General features: G+C 35.3%; 1 protein-coding gene across 7 annotated transcripts in view; it reads right to left on the reverse strand.

The window, feature by feature from the left end:
* The window catches only part of LOC131032203 (uncharacterized), a 171,566-nt gene extending 165,764 nt beyond the window's left edge, over window positions 1-5,802 (reverse strand). For 3 of the 7 annotated variants that reach the window (XM_057963153.2, XM_057963154.2, XM_059220000.1), the window contains exon 1: window positions 5,507-5,637. Coding sequence is in view for 3 of the 7 variants with exons in the window: in XM_057963150.2 (XP_057819133.2) it covers window positions 5,507-5,660 (154 nt within the window). In the remaining 4 variants the exon portion in view is untranslated. Of the gene's footprint in view, window positions 1-5,506 lie in introns of all 7 variants that reach the window. The other 4 variants (XR_009103399.2, XM_057963150.2, XM_057963151.2 and 1 more) reach the window with 3 other exon arrangements.
* Window positions 5,803-16,897: the final 11,095 nt, after the last annotated feature.

The following is a 16,897-nucleotide window of genomic DNA, read 5'->3' on the forward strand; positions in this document are numbered from 1 at the left end:
CAAACAGACAGCTCTGATTGACTTAGAACCAATGGCTAGGATTACAAGATAGAAACCCTAATTAGGGTTTGTTACAACAAACTTCCTTAGCCAATTAGAAAATTACATTTCAGGAGTGAGGACCAATAAGAAGCAGGGGTAGGTACATCGAAGTTTGTGCCGCCTCCGGTAAATTAGGTACATTGAATATGGTCATGCTGAGGTGGACCAATCCGACTAGAAGAATGATGACTGGGATGCCACATTGTCTAACACTTGTGACTTGGTTGATCCTCTTCAGTCTTTTAACATGATGAATGATGTACTTCCTTTGTTTGACCAGGCTTTCTTATTGTCAAGTCTTTCATCTCCGGTAGCACACCTCTGCCTGGAAGTGTTGCCAGAGCCCTTTCTTTGTCATCTTGTGAAAGAATGAAGTCTTGAGGTTAACTTGATCTCCTTGAACACCCCTAGTCTTCCAATGCTTCAAAGCACCTTGAGTCTTCTCTTTTGCCTGTGGAACGTCCTTGATGACGATAGACTGGAAGAGGTCGTCCTTGTCCTGGCCTGGTCTTCCTTCATCTGCAAAACAAACCAAAAGATGATTAAGGACACATAATAAATTCATTCTAACATAGCATTTTCTACCTTAAATCGTCAACAAGAAGACATCAAAATGAAGTTTGCTCAAGATTCTCCCCAAGGACAGGCCCTAGTAGATTTTCGCTTTGGACCCTTTGGAAGGGTCAAGAGCGAAATTTGCATTCCTGGCCTAAATTCTTCTCACTTTGTGACCACGCTTGCTTAGAAGCATGCCTAAGGATCCCTATAATCTCAACCAATACCAAGTTTGAGGTAAAATTGGAGCAAAATGGAGTTTTTAAGGATTTTGCTCTGGACCCTTTGGAAGGGTTAGGAGCAAAATTTGCATTTTAGGACAAATTCCATCATGTCTCTACTCCAAAATGCCTTCCAAGGCAAGCATATGCTATCCTTCTCCTCACCAAAGGCTAGGAATCCACAACTTGACCTTCATCATGAGCAAACTAGGTGACATTGAGAATTTCGCTCTGGACCCTTTGGAAGGGTCAAGAGCGAAATTCTTGATTTTGACTTGATCCTTCATTTTCTTCATTCTAATTTACTTCAAAAGACAAGAATACCTCACCCCTCCTTCAAGCATGCCATAGGAATCAACATTTTGGCCTCACACAAGGAGAAAATAGGTGCTTTGAGGAATTTCGCTCTGGACCCTTTGGAAGGGTCAGGAGCGAAATTCTTCTTTTAGGTTGATTTCTCTTACTTGGCTCCACTCTTCTCACTTTGTTCTACCTTGACTCTCCATTTGGATCCTTCTCTCATGCTTGCAACACTTTGTTTGACCTGAAAATCACTTGCTAGCAGAAATTCGCTAAAAAACATGGCCAGGGACAGGACCTATCTAGGATTTCACTCTGGACCCTTTGGAAGGGTCAGGAGCGAAATTCTTGATTTAGCCTAAAATCTTCATTTCTGGTGGCTAAAATCCATCCAAGGGCAATCCTAGGGGCACCTCCCAACTTCTCTCACCTTGGTCTAGGCTTGGCTTAGCACAAGTTTTGGAAGATAGAATAGGTTTTAAGATTTTCGCTCTGGACCCTTTGGAAGGGTCAAGAGCGAAATCCTTGTTCTTGGGCTCATTCCTTCATTCCACCACTTCAGTTTACCTCAAAGGTCAAAGAAACACTACTCCATTCCTTCCTAGACCATAAAAACCAAAAGTTTGACTTGATTTGCAAGAGAAATAGGTGATCTTAGGAATTTCGCTCTGGACCCTTTGGAAGGGTCAGGAGCGAAATCCTAGTTTTTGCTCAATTCCTCCAAATTTGTTGATCACTAGCAACTCAAAGTCATTCCTAAGGACATATCCAATCCTATCTCACCCTGACCCACACTTGACTTGGCACAAAACTGGGAGAAAAGAGTGGTTTTGTGGAATTTCGCTCTAGACCCTTTAAAAGCGTCAGGAGCGAAATCCACACTCTAGGCTTGACTCATCATCTTTTCAATTCCAATCTTCCTTACAAGGCAAAAATACACCACTCCACTTGGATCCATGCCATAAGAATCAATGTCTTGACCTCATCCAAGATGAAAATAGGAGTTTTCAAAAATTTCGCTTTGGACCCTTTGGAAGGGTTAGGAGCGAAATTTCTATTTTAGGCTAAAATCCTTCACATTTGGTGATCACTCCCTAAGGCGAAAACATGTCAATCCACCTTCCAACATGCCTTAGAAACTAAGAACTTGGCCAAAACAAGGGAGAAAATGAGGTCTATGGCGATTTTCGCTCTAGACCCTTTGGAAGGGTCAGGAGCGAAATCCACATTCTTGGTTGGTTTTCCACTTCCTTCATCCAATTCTCCTTCAAACCTGATCAAATTCAAGCTCCTTTCTCCACATTTAAGTGAATCCATCATCAAACTAGCTCAAAACAAGGTTGTTTTCATCATTTTAGGCAAGACAGGGGGTCAAACTGAGGATTTCACTCTGGACCTAGGCCAAGGACAGGACCTATAGGGAATTTCGCTTTGGACCCTTTGGAAGGGTCAAGAGCGAAATTTCCATTCTAGGTTGATTTCCACCATTTCATCGCATCAAACCTCTTTTCAAAGGCTAGAACACCTCAAGGTCACTCCAACCATGCCTTAGAAGTCCAAAACTTGGCCATATCAAGGAAGATAATGAAGGTTATGTGAATTTCGCTCTGGACCCTTTGGAAGGGTCAGGAGCGAAATTCCTACTTGGGCTCATTTCTCACCTTTTTCCTCCCTTTCTTGGCTTGAATATGACTTCTTAGGCCTCCTACCATCATCAAGTAAAATTGCTCTCAAAGTGGCATTTATTTCAAGGTCTAAGTGAGAAAACAAAGTCATTCAAGAATTTCGCTCTGGACCAAAATTCTCACATTTCTCAGGAGCAAAATTCATATTTAGGCTCAAATCTTGACTTCATTTCTCACATTTCTTCATCCAAACAAGTGTTTTGCCCTCAATAATGCCTGGGAATGAGTTAGCTCTAAGTTTGGGTCAAAGTAGAATGTCTTATGGAAAATTTCGCTCTAGACCCTTTGGAAGGGTCAGGAGCGAAATTGAAATTCGCTTTGGACACTTTGGAAGGGTCAGGAGTGAAATTTGACATTTTGGTCTCTCCGTCAGGATTCATATATGGAATATAACATTGAAGTATAAGTGACATTTCCTTATATCTTTCTTATACTTTAAGTTATATTCCATATATACTGTCAGGATGTTTGAGAGTGGTTTCGGACCTCCAGGAGTTATAATGCAAAATCTAGCTTTTGGAGGATTCTTCAATTTTCCAGACTTAGTCAAATTTCAGGAATAGGATGGCATTCCAGACTTAGCCAAATTTCAGGACATTTGAAGATTAGGATGACATTCCAAACTTCATCACTCACCAACTTGACGTAACTCAGACCTTCAAAGAGGATATTCACTCACCAAGCTTCATTGACCTCCTGAAACTCAAACAAGACACTATTAGCAACAAGAGCAAAACTAGGCCTAAGGAAGACTTTCAAAGATGACCCTAACCCAGAGCATCCACTAACTCACCTTTAGCTAAAACAGAGCCTGCTCTCTTAGTGATCCCTTTGGCAACACTCAGCATGCAAAGGCTAATAGACAAAACCCTAAAAGACCTAGAAACAAACCCCAGAAAGCAAAAAAAAGTAGGGGTTCCCATTTGCAATGGGGCAATGTGTGAATACGTCACAACAAATAGCAAGGTATTAAAAGATATGACACATGTCAAATACCAGTTCTGAGAGGTCACCCACGTCTTCTTATCTTTATCTTTGGTTTTTTGCTCATGCCCTATAATCTTGGATAAAGAAATTGTGGCAGTTTGGAGGATTGATGATCAGTTATGGACAGTGGCAAGCATCTAGGAGGGATTTTGATGAGCTAGGAGACAGGTGGAGGAAATATAGGGGTAGTTGGAAGGAATTATGACAGCAGTTGGAAGTTTCCAAGAGGATTAGATGTAGATTTAAGAGATGATGCAGAAAATGCAGTTAGAAAAAGCCAAAGACCACCTTCTCCAACACCAATGAAGAGCTTTTTGTGGAGTCAAAGGAAGGGTAGTTCTCAGCACCAAGATGGAGTCAAACCAGTCAGCTTAAGCAAGGAAAAGTTTTAGTGCTCTTTAAGTCAGGTCTTACTTTCTCTCACAATGGGAGTTAGAGAAACAGTACACCTAGAGAGTCATTTTTCTTAGTTCTTACCTTCTTTCTGCTAAGCATTGTAACTTCTTAGGTTCTTTCTATCAGAAAGTTGTCTTGTAACTCAAAAAAAGCAGTCATTTTTTACTAAAATGGCAACGTATTTTCATTTTTTCAAAGCATTGAAGGTATGTCCTGCTGTTACAGCACCTTATATCAATAAAATACAATGATTTTGCCTTCTCATCTCTCCGTTTTCTTGTGTGTATCATGATGATGGATGAATGTTTCTTTTGATTTTCGTAAGTCCTTAGGTTTTTCTCTCATCCCAGCACCTTGAAATAGAAAACATTTATATTTTGCAGGTTCTAATTGTGCAATGAGTATAAACAGTCCAGTGATGTGAAAATTTATGTTTTCCTTCTCAAAACTGTGAAAACTTAAGCCTCCTTATGAAACATTGATGCAGAAAATATGCAAGACAGTTCGGTTGTGTAAGAAACAGCTGAGCATTTGACTATTTGTGAGCAAGAAACAGTAGTATGAGCCTAAGTGTCAGTTTGGTGTATCACCTATTTAGAGCTTAAGTTTCATTTTAAGCAATGTCTTTCTCTTTTCCCAGCAAGCAGTAGATTAGCTGAAATACTAAACGGAAACAGCACACTCTGGAGATTCACTCCAACTTACAGGCAATCCACAAGTCCAAGAGTGATTCTATATTTCATCGGATGGCTAAATAGAGCTTTTAACCGAGGTGCAATCTGTGTGATAACAGGACCAATTGCATAAATTAATCTCTTGCTCATTTTAAAGTCAAGGAGTTTCTCCTTGTATCCAAAAGGGATAGGGTTGGCCACATATCTGATATAATAAATGCAATGCAGGACTGACTCTGTTTTTTCCACTAGGTATTCGAAGTGAGCAATACTTCCATGTTTGGGGTATTTACTGAGGTGAAAATAATATGGCACATATCATGTTTATTCGTATAAAAGTACTGTTGAACTATATATACAAGTGGTGAGCAGAGTGAATTTAAGTGGGCTGATTTTGGCATCTATATAATTTTAATAGCTACTTGTATCCTCACAACATTCCTATAGAGATTTCGATGTAAAGATGTTAATAACATTTGAACTAAATGGAAACTGGAAATAGGATAAATTGAAGTGTGTGATTAAAGATGAGCAAAATATGCAGGGCCATTCTTACCATGTCATAATACAATTGTGGGTAATAAATTTTGTTGCGGCATATTACTTGTCATAATAACAGAGAGTGCAAACCATAAAAAATTCTTACCTGGATGAGTGGCAGCCACGTCTCCAATCGCAGTGCTCCCCATAGCAGAAGAAAAGCAACGAGCTGAATCTAAAATGAAAGAAAATCTACGACAAGGAACGTGCGGAGATGAACTGCGTAAAAACGATGTGCGAATTCGAAATGGAAGCTGCATTTTAGCAGGCAATAATCCGCACAGACTCCTTTGCCTGCTTTGGTGTGGCAGGCAACAATCTGTAAGTGTGTGAATCCTCGTAGAAATGTTATCCGGATGAATTTTCCTTGTAAATTTTAAAAATTTGTTAGTGTTTAATTGATTAAGGGAAAAAAATCATTTCAAGAGAGGATGAGGTCAATATTATTTATCTTCTTTTGTGTCTAATACATCCTACATTTAATATTTACATAACATTATGTTTCTAAACATATTTTTATGTCAAAGGTGTCTCTTATATGAAATGGACAATCTCAATTGAACAATCAACGGTTGCAAATGCCTCTATCATCATGCAAAATGATTGAAATCATCTGGTCCAATCTGTAATGCCCCTTCGTGATCAGGGTCTACTTAACCCTGTTGACTCTGGTTGACTTTTTCCATGTTCAAGTGACTGGATGATACTTGCTCTTTGATATGATATTTTGGATTAAATAAATATTAATTGTGCATTATATCTTTGTGGATGTTTGATGTTAGATAATATGATTAAGTATCAACCCTGGACTGACATATCTTCTTTATGTATGAAATATTTCTTGTGTTTGTCTTTTTATATGAATATGAGTCTGTATGGGGTGCGAGGGGATCTTTCGTCACCCACTTCAGAGGGACACCGATTGTCACGACTCTCCTCCACCGGTGTGCCTGTATATGTTAGATGTATGTATGTATGTATGTATGTATGTGATGCAGGACTACAGGTACCGAGTATCGACTCCACCTGGATCTTCTGGTCTGAGCGTGCTCTACAACCCAATGGTAAAGTGGACAAAGGGAGATATCAGTCAGACCCCGTCATACCATCATTTCTATGGAACGAGTCCCCTATCAGGTATCCTTGTTTAGTGTTTGCCATGTTTTGTCAGTTATTAGCCCGGTTGGTCTTCGATGTTTAATTTGTTGTATTTTGTTGCTCTTGTGTGTAGCATAAATATTGAAAAGAGTATTTATAAGGGGATTTAAAAATAACAATCATTTATATGAAAACTACTTAATTAATAATTCATTATAGTTGTTTCATTGACTTATTATAAACATTTAATTAAGAATTTTCCTTACTCATGTAATAATCTATTAAAATATTGTTATCACTTAGTTGTTTTAAAAATTAATTTTAAAGAAAATGATTAATTATTCTATTGTACTTTTGGAAATTAATTCAAAAAGGCAATAAATATTAAAATAATTTAACTCAAATTTCTTGTGAGGGAGTTTCTTAACGAGCTAATTAATGATAAATAAATGAAAAAGAATCTTGCATCTGGGGAGTTACATTTTTTTTGAAAAAGCTTATCTTTGGAAAATTTGGAGAGAAAGAGAGGCTTTTTGTTTTTGGCTGTGAAATTTGCTCTCTCTGCATTTTTGTTTGGTTCTTCTTTGGTTACAGGGGTATTCAAGGAATTTGGGGTGAAATATGTGGGAGAAGAAATTAGTAAGGGAATTGGATTGATTTTGTGTAGTTCTTTTCGGATTTATGTGGCTTGTCGTGGATTTCTTTGGAATTCATTACTACCTCCTCTGTGTTGTTGTTCGGATTGCAGAAGAGCTAGGTTTCTGTTTTATTCCTTTCTTGCATGTTAATATTTCCTTTCATTCTGAATATAAATCTGTGTGTTGTGTTAATGAAAAAATTTAGTGGAAAAAAAAAGGGTTCGTATATGAGTGAATTGTTCTTCTATGATTCTCGAATTTCTAACTCAAGACAAGATTTATGGCTCGAAAAGATGAAATATGTGGGTCTTATTATGCAAGCTTTAAATCGTTTCTTTTTTTTATTCTGTGGAAATTTGGGGGTTAGATCTATTTTAATCATGAAATTTATGTGCACCGGAATCATGTTTTTCTCTGGTTTTTGTTTATTGTACCTGTGCATGTTGGTTTCAATATTAAATTTAAAATATAATATTTTTCTATCTGCAAAATTCTCTGTATTCAGTTTTGGGGATGTCGTGAGCATACCTTCCCCCCCATCATGGGTACCACGGTGGTGGGAAACTCCACCCACCATGGGTTTACCCACGGTGGTGGGGAGACCCACCACCCGTGGGCCATCCACGATGGTGGGGAGACCCACCTCCCGTGGGACACCCACGGTGGTGGGGAGACTCACGAGACCTACCTCTCGTGGGCTCTCCCATGGTGGTGGATTTTCCCACCATGTTCGGTTTGATTCTTCTTTTTTTTTAAATAAATAAACTATGTTATTTATTATTAAGGTGGTTAATATCATTTAAAATTGAGTTTATATATATATATATATATATAATAGTGCTATTTATTATTTTGGAAATATTTATATTTTTGTGCATGAAAATTGACAAAGGATTACATAAATATTTTTATATGTTTATATTTTGGAAAAATTATTGTTATGGCATAATAGATATATTTGGGGATAAATATAGTTAAGATAGTAATATGGGTAAATAGTTGTATCACAGATAAATATAGTTAGACTTTGGAAAGGATAGATTAAAAGATAAAATTAGTTTTCTTTTAGATTAATAGAAATGAATTTAGAGTATAGTGTGGAATCGATATATACATTTGAAAATTTGTTAAATATAGACTCTAATAGAAATTAGAAACATTCTTGAGTAAGTAAATGAAATTAGATTTATACATATGTTATCCATCACGTGGTTAAGCCTTAATTAGACTGATAATACTTATATGTTGACATTTGATCTTTGGTTTCCTTCTTGTAATACATAGATGGTCAAGTCGTGTTAGATAATGGTAATAGTGTATAATGTTATTTTAAATGTTAGAATAAGGGAATGTTAGTTCATTGTGCTATTAATAGGAATGGAATGAGTTGTGGTGGTATATATTTTGGGCTATTGAAATTAATAATGACTTGAATTAATTATTGTTTATACAAGATTAAGTTCTCTTAATATCTTAATTTAGATTGCATTCCTTTATGCTTGGATTCATGAGACCATGTATCATTTTTGTTTTTTTTGTCTATTTTGTGGGTTTCTTGGTCTGATATTAAAATGTCTTTTAACTCCAGAGGCTAGAATAGTGTTAGAATTCCTTCGGTGCATGTTTCTCTTTGTCCCCGAATGATTGGGACTAGTGTCTTGCATGGGTTCGTTGTTCATGTTGCTTTGAACCAACTGAATAGTTGTCTTATTCTAGCAAGTGGGTTAAGCCTTGCTATGGTTGGAATCTTGTCACCTCGTGTTTTGGGTGTCATGGCCTTGTGATATATTTTGTTTCCTAGGTACAAATCAAGGGGGAGTGGCTTTCATTGGGGGTCATGACCCATAGTGGTCACCTAGGTAACTCAATGGAAGTTTTGTAATCAAGTGATAACCCAATTAATGAACTCGGGTGGGTAGTTAGTTCACATTAATAAAGATAATTCTTTGTTGCCTAGGTTTGGGGTAAGTAGAGAAGGGCCTAGAATGGCTTCCACCAATCTTGTCTCCATGAAAGGTTGGTGTGGTCCACTAGTGTATGTATGGGGGTCGAGGGTGGGGACAGGTCACCAGGGTAACCCAGGATGGGAGTCGGGACATAGTGAAGACCTACCAGGGTAACTCATGGCAACCTAGTGATGACACTCTTCCCTATTGTTGCCTAGTGGTGACTTATGTTATGCTTTCTCTCGTGGATTGTTTAGCCTCTGGAAGTAAGTGGTTTAATATTTGTGTATCTTGTGATGTTTCTATTGTGAGCCTCGTGAGTAATCCGTCTTGATGATTCTTTTGTGTGTCTCGTGTGTATTCCATATTGTGGGTACTCATGTGAGTCTCTTGCCAATATAACCTTGTTGTTTCCTTTGTGATTCATGATGGTACCTTTGTTTGTGTTGCTTCCACCTTGTGGGTCGAGCTGATACCTCCTAGCATGGGGGGTGTACCTTATGGTACCACATGGTTGGGTGGAGTGCTATTCGCACCCATTCAGTTTTGGCTCCTTCAGTTGCATGTTCGAGGAGGCTCGTGAGAAGACAGAAGGTTGTTATTGTTGTACCAAATTCATGTATTCTTCCCTTCTTGGGACTCTTAGAGATTTGTGTATTGAGAATCCATTGTAATGTATTTAAAGTTCATATGTAAATTCTCAAGTAATGTAATGAGGATCTTGTACCCATGTAATGATCTATATTGTAATTTGTATAGCAGTTCTTTGTTGGATATATTAGATGATGTTCAACCTTATGTTGCATCGTTATGGGGCCTTGAGGACAGTTGTTAGTTGTTTAATGTGTATCATCATTCATCTTGTTGTATGTATCTCGATGCTTGTGTAAAGTAATCTTTAAAAAAAAATTGCATTTTTATTGTTTATTAATGTATTGTCCTCTAGGCCTCATAGTGCGGGCGTGACACGTTTGATTTTTTCTACTACCATCCTTGTTGCACTTTTCAGTGTCTCCTGTCATATTGAATACTACCGTCTACGATGAGTAAAGATGTCTTGTACTAATTAGTTTGTGGGTCTGCTACTATCATATTTCACTTTGGGAGATATGCCCTCTCACCTATTACAAATAGATAAAATATTATGAAATACCTCTTTCTTTTTATCAGGATGAACACACCTATTTTTTCATTGCCGCATTTTTCTTGAGATGAGAACTTCGCCTTTTAACTCACTTTGTATTGTGGTTTGGGGTTTCGTGATCTTTGGCAGCATTAACAACCATGATACAAGTGGGCATTATTTTAACATGTAATAAAAAGCTTAAATTTTTTTCACGAATAATCTTTATAATTGCATCCTGCCACGCAAGCATAATCGAGCATGGCTTATGCTTTTAGGACAAAATATCTCACTAGGTACCCAACGAACAATGGTAGATTTGCCCTTGCTAGATAAAACTATTACATTAAAAAATATGAATAAATGTTTTAAAATATGATAAATTGCTACTCACAATAGATTAATGTTTAAATATTATGATCCACTTATGAGTTAATGTAAAAAATAAATAAATATTTCATCAAAGAATTGGCATTTCATTTGCATTTTGTCTTGAACGGTCATCCCTATAGTATTCTCCTATTTCACCTCAGCTTTTATTCTTATACATTGAAATTATTCCTAGTAGTATTCTCCTATTTTGCCTCAATTACTCTTTTACTACCTAAGGAGTGTTTTCTCCGTCAAAATCAATAATCAATAAAAGATCCTCATTTTTTTATTAATTTATTTACTCCTACATACAAAAATGTTTTGTACGATTTCTTTTACAACTTTCAGATGTTGTACTCACGTGTTTGTGTGACAATTATCATTTAGATATTCTTCATTTTGTATATATATATATATATATATATATATATATATATATATATATATATATATATATATATATATATATATATATATATATATATATATATATATATATATATATATATATATATATATATATATATAAAATAGTTATTTATAATATAATTATTAACAATATATATCTATAATACATATAATATTATAATGGAGTCTAATTGTCCTCCTGATTTGGAGATTTTTTTCAATCCTGTTCGGATCCTTCTAAATGGAAGCGTAATTGATTTGAAGTTTTCACTTATTCATTGAGACCTTTGTTGCAAAAACAACATTGTTTGCTATATGACCTACCAATTAACCTCGTGTACTACACAAATGTACACAAAAATTGATCAAATATTTCTTAAGTGACTAACCATGCTTCATTATTTATTATTAATTTAAAAAAAAAACATATTAATATTTGGATTTTTTACTTTTTATCTCTATCTTTATATCCCCCCTTTTATCCTTATTTATTCTCTCTCTTTGTCTCCCCTTATTTCCGAAGTGCCTCTTCCTGATTCGTCTTTCCTTTTTGTGCATCATTAGAGTATATTGGCATAGCTTAGACAATTTTTATGATGCTTGGACTAGATTTTTATGGATTTATCTATGTTTTAGATGCTTTCTCTATGGATATTAGACATATTATATTGTGCGAGCATCATGATTACATGTGGATGATGAAATTTATAGACTATTATGATGATGGATTACTCTTTGATGATTGACATGTGTGCTCATTCCTATGTGTGTCTCATGTCTGCTCTATGATTATTTGATGATATCTTATGATATACTAACCCTATTCCATGGTTATGATTCTATGTGATGTCTTGATGTTATATTGTGTGGTTGTCTGTGTCAGTAGATACGATTTCATATTACTCATTGCGAGCATGATATGTCATTGCGATTCTTTGTCACTTCTTTGTTTATTTCATGTTTCATATATTATTGTATATGTCATTTTATACATATTGGTGGTGATGGGTTTACAGGTACCAAACACCAACTCCACCTGGCTCCACAGGTCTATGTGTGTCTTATCCCAATGGCAAGTTGATCAGAGTTGACATGGGAACCCACCCTATACTCTAGGTTTAAGTTGATTACCCTTGTTAGTTTAGAGTCTTGGTGCAAGTTGTGGTTAGTGTGTAACGCTTTCTTGGTTTATTCTTTGGTGGTTTGATTGATGTAGTATGGTAATTATTTAATTGGTTATTTATTAATTAAGTAATTGATTTATATAGTTTAATAATGTTAATTTAAATTAACAGATTGAATTGGTTTATAATAATAAATTATATATATAGTTGGTATAAATATTTAAATAATAATGTGTTATTATTATTATTGATTCCTGGGTTTTATATTTTAATTAATGATTTAATATCACCTTGGTTATCAAGGATTATTTATTAGTATTTGAGAGTAATTTTTATTTATTAATTATTGGTGGTATTTATTTATACCTCTTGATTATTTAATTGAATGGGCTTTTATAATTATTTGTGCCCATGATTTTATGAGTTGTTTGTATTATTATTCTCTTTTTACTCTTTTGATTTAATTGGTAGATTCTTTCTACCTACCCTATTATTCTATTGGTTATTTTATTGGGTAAGTAAATTAAATAGTATTTTATTATTCTTACCTTGGGTTTTGCAAATGGTTGGTAAGAAATATATTATTTTGCATTATTTTGATTGGCCAGTATTTTCTATAGTTTATGCTTTGATTTTCTCTTTATTGGCTTTACTGTGTATTTTGTTGGGTTAGTATTTTCAGGTATTCTTCTGCAAGTTTGGATTTTGGCTGAGGATTTGGAGATTGGAGATTTCTTGGCTTACTTGGATTGTGGATTGAGCTTCTTCAGATTTTCTTTTCTATTACTTCTATTATCCAGGTTGGAGAAATCCTTTCTTCCTGGGTATTTCATTTTCAGAAAGATTGTCTGCATTGTGTTTTTAGGAAAGATTGTCTTCAGGGTTGTTTGGGAGATAAATATTTACTTTACTTAGTTTTGGATAGTTAATATTTCATAGAATGATTATAGTATTAGTTTATAATATAGTTTGGGGAAATAAATAATTGTCTATATTTTGATTGTCGTGAATGATCGGCTCTCATTTGTTGTGTCCATGCATTTTGGTTCTTTGGATATGAATTCTTGTTAGGTTTGAAGGTTAGGTTATGGTTCCTAGAAGCTATTTGGTTTCCTGGTTTACTGTGAGATTTTATTTTGGTCCTCTGTGAGTTTTCATGGCTAGACTTTGTCTGGAATTGTTACTTCTAAGTTGAATCTTGTCTTTAAGAGGCTATCGTGAGTTTAGAATTTGTGCTCCTTGGTTTCTTATTGGATTTACATCTCTTTTGATTGCATTTTTGAGACGAAAACTTATTTGTCTGATTTTATTTTCCAAGTTGTAATTTTATCTTTTCGTTTATAAGTTTTTGGTTTCTGAGTCATATGCGCTAAAGATTTGATCATATGCACCATAGATTACGTCATATGCGTTGTTTTGTGTGTTGTATGCATCGTTTTGTATGTTGCATACATCATTCTATATGTTATATGCACCATTTCACATGTCTTATGCGATGATTAATTAGGTGTATGCGCTAAAACGTTAAGCAAAAGTGATAGACTGTTAAGCGTATGCGCTAATCTGTAGGGTAAATGCGCTAGTCTGTCTGTTGAGTCAGTTTGCCAGTTTAAGTGATTTTTCCAAATTTCTGTTCTTGTTTTTTGGTATCCAAAGGTTGTTTTTTGCTGCCTGAGATGTACCAAGTATAATTTAAGGTCTGATTTATGTTCTTTTGGCCTTTTGATTTGTATTTGTGAGATTCTTGTAAGTCGGGCTCTTGATTGAATTATTTATGTTAGTTCTTGATTGTGCATTAGTTAAGCCCACAGTCTTGTTGAGTTATTTTCATGATGATTATTTTATCCTAAGGTCTAGGTGCATGCAAGGGGGAGAGTGAGCTTTTTAGTGAGTGACTGGGATCACATGGAGTGGGCTGCCAGGTGTACCCGGGGTCTAGATCACTGGGTATCTCACGAGAATTTTTCCTTGTAAACAAGTGATAACCTAATTAAAATACCTAGGTTGGGTAGATTGGTTAATTTTAATAAGATAATAAAATATGTTGGCCTCTTTGCCTTGCCCTATGGTAGAGGACCGGGATAGGACTGGGAAGGCCTTGGCAACCCAGGTAAGATAATCTTCCTCACTCCATAAAGGGAGATGGCTCCACATGTACTTTGGGATAACCGGGACGAGTGCCCAGGTACCCACATGTTGCATGTGATGACATTATTTTCCCTACATGTAGGTCCTAATGCTATGAGCTTCTTTGGTGTGTTGCCTCTAGAGGTTTGTGTTGAAGTTCTTATTGGTTTTTATGATTTTGCATTCCTTATTTCTTGTGTTTCTTGTGTTGGTCTTCCTTTGGTTGTTAGGTGTCAGCCCAGGTCTAGAGTATGAGTGGGATCTTATGACATCTCCTAGCACGGGGGGTGGTTCCTTTGGTTCCACATGGTCGAATGGTTGGTGCTTTTCAACCATTCGGATGTTCTCCGTTGGATGCTCTTGTGTGGATGTGGATAGCTTGACTTCTCAGCTTTGGATGGATTCTTGTAGTGGATTGATGTGAATGGTTATATGGCATTGTATGTTTTGATTTATGATGTAATTGAAATGTCAATAGAACTATGATCGTTGTTGTGAAGGATATTGTATTCATATATGTTATAATAGTATGTTAGGAGAATTGATGATGTAACTTGTGATATTGGTTCATTAATGGAAATTGATTTATGATATGCTTATAGTCTTATGTGATGGTGGAAATATGATAGATTATCTTAGGATTAGATATAATGAGTAGAAATGCTCTTGTAGATAGGAAATGGGAGAGGGTTAAGCGCATTTGGATTTGGTTTATAAAATGAACTTAAAGGGAATGGTTAATGCATGCATAGTAGATGATTGTATTCATATCAAGGTTAGTAAATGATCAGATATGCATGGGAAGGATAAATAATGTTACAATTAATGTGCATTACCTCACTGGTAGAAAATGTGTAATCATGCTTATGATGTTATGTTATTGCTTATGGATAGATTAGGTGATGACATTGAGATGCCCTACGGAATGGTAGATGTTAAATTGTGTTTTATTTCTGCTTGCATATCATAATTGGTGATTATGTTCATGATGGCATAAGGTGTTATTTGATTAATGGATGTTCATTGTACATGAGTTGTTATTTGTAAATGATGTTCAATTTACATTCAATATGCAAGTTATATTTTTTTTTATATTATCTTGTTCTATGTATTACTAATTTAAAATATAAATCTGACTATCTTCTTTTGTATGGCAGGTGAGAGGAACATTTATGAATTTTGATGTCCTTTCTCACAAATGTCATTTGATATATATATAGCAGAATGGGTACGGTCAAGCAATGGCTTGACCAACCATGTCTTTTAGACATGGCCGATCAAGACATTACTTGATCATGCCCCTTCGCTATAATAATAATACATGGTGTTTATTTACCAAACGGTGTATGCTTATATTAACACCCGATAACAATCGGTGTATGCCAATCGGTGAATGCTTGCCTTAACACCCAATAACAATTGATGTATATTTATTCTACCACCCGATATCAATCAGTGTAAACATAAGTTAACATCGATACTAATCGATGTTTGGTCTACCCAATAATTGTTTATTTTATCATTAAATAAGTTAACCGAATTAACTCGGATTCCAATGGTTAACCCGATTTAATAATCGGTGAACACAAATAGTGTAACCGATATTAAATCGGGATTCTATGCTATAGAATGATAATTGACAGTTAAGCATTTTCATCGAACTAATTTGATTGATCATATACAAATAAAGAATGGTTTATCAAATGAGGGCTTGAAGTTATTCATCATAATTATCGATATGATAAATGATTGAATGAGAGACTTCATTTATCTCTTATTCAATCATTTATCTTATCGAAGCTAGTATGCATTAACACTCCCTCTTAGCTAGGTAAGATAAATGAGAGCAGTGTATCAAGCATCACAATTCAAATGATAGTTATCATTCTTTTACACAATCTAACCTTCTAGGAGATCATATCACCTAATCACATGATATGAAGTATCACCTAAACACATGATACAAAGTGTCTATCACATCAATCTTGTGATGGCATGATATCACCAAAACACGTGATATCAGTATTGCCTAAGCACGCTATACTTAAGGATAATCATATGAGAAAATATTCAATTCTCATCTTTATCCAAGTTGTGGTAGGTGCACTAACATTTCATATAAATGTTTTACCACAACACAATCATGGCTCATCCATGATACACCAGAGATTCAACATGATAACTGGTTTGGACATTATAAGATCATCACCTTATAATGTCTCCATAAAAGTGTTCATTATCTTGAGAGATCGTCACCTCTTAGATATGAACTTAGGGGATAAAAATCCAAAATGTCCTATCATGCCAAAGAAGTTTACACATTAAACATCTTATTGATATGTAAATATAGATTACAAAGCAAATTACCTTTTTATCATATCTAAACCTTTTCTGAAGTGATCAACCTTCACCCTGGAAAGAGGTTTGGTCAGAATATTTGCCATTTGATCTCATGTACAAACATATTCTAATTGAATTACATTTCAGTCTACCATATATCGCACATAGTGGTATGGGATCTCAATATATTTGGATCTGTCATGGAACACTGGGTTAACTGAAAGTTTTATGAAGCTCTGATTATCACAGTGTATAATAGTGGGTTTCATAGGTTCTTCAAAAAACCCCACAAGCAACTTTCTAATCCATATTTCCTCTCGA

This window comes from Cryptomeria japonica, chromosome 4, assembly GCF_030272615.1.
Source record: "Cryptomeria japonica chromosome 4, Sugi_1.0, whole genome shotgun sequence".
Lineage (NCBI taxonomy): Eukaryota > Viridiplantae > Streptophyta > Pinopsida > Cupressales > Cupressaceae > Cryptomeria > Cryptomeria japonica.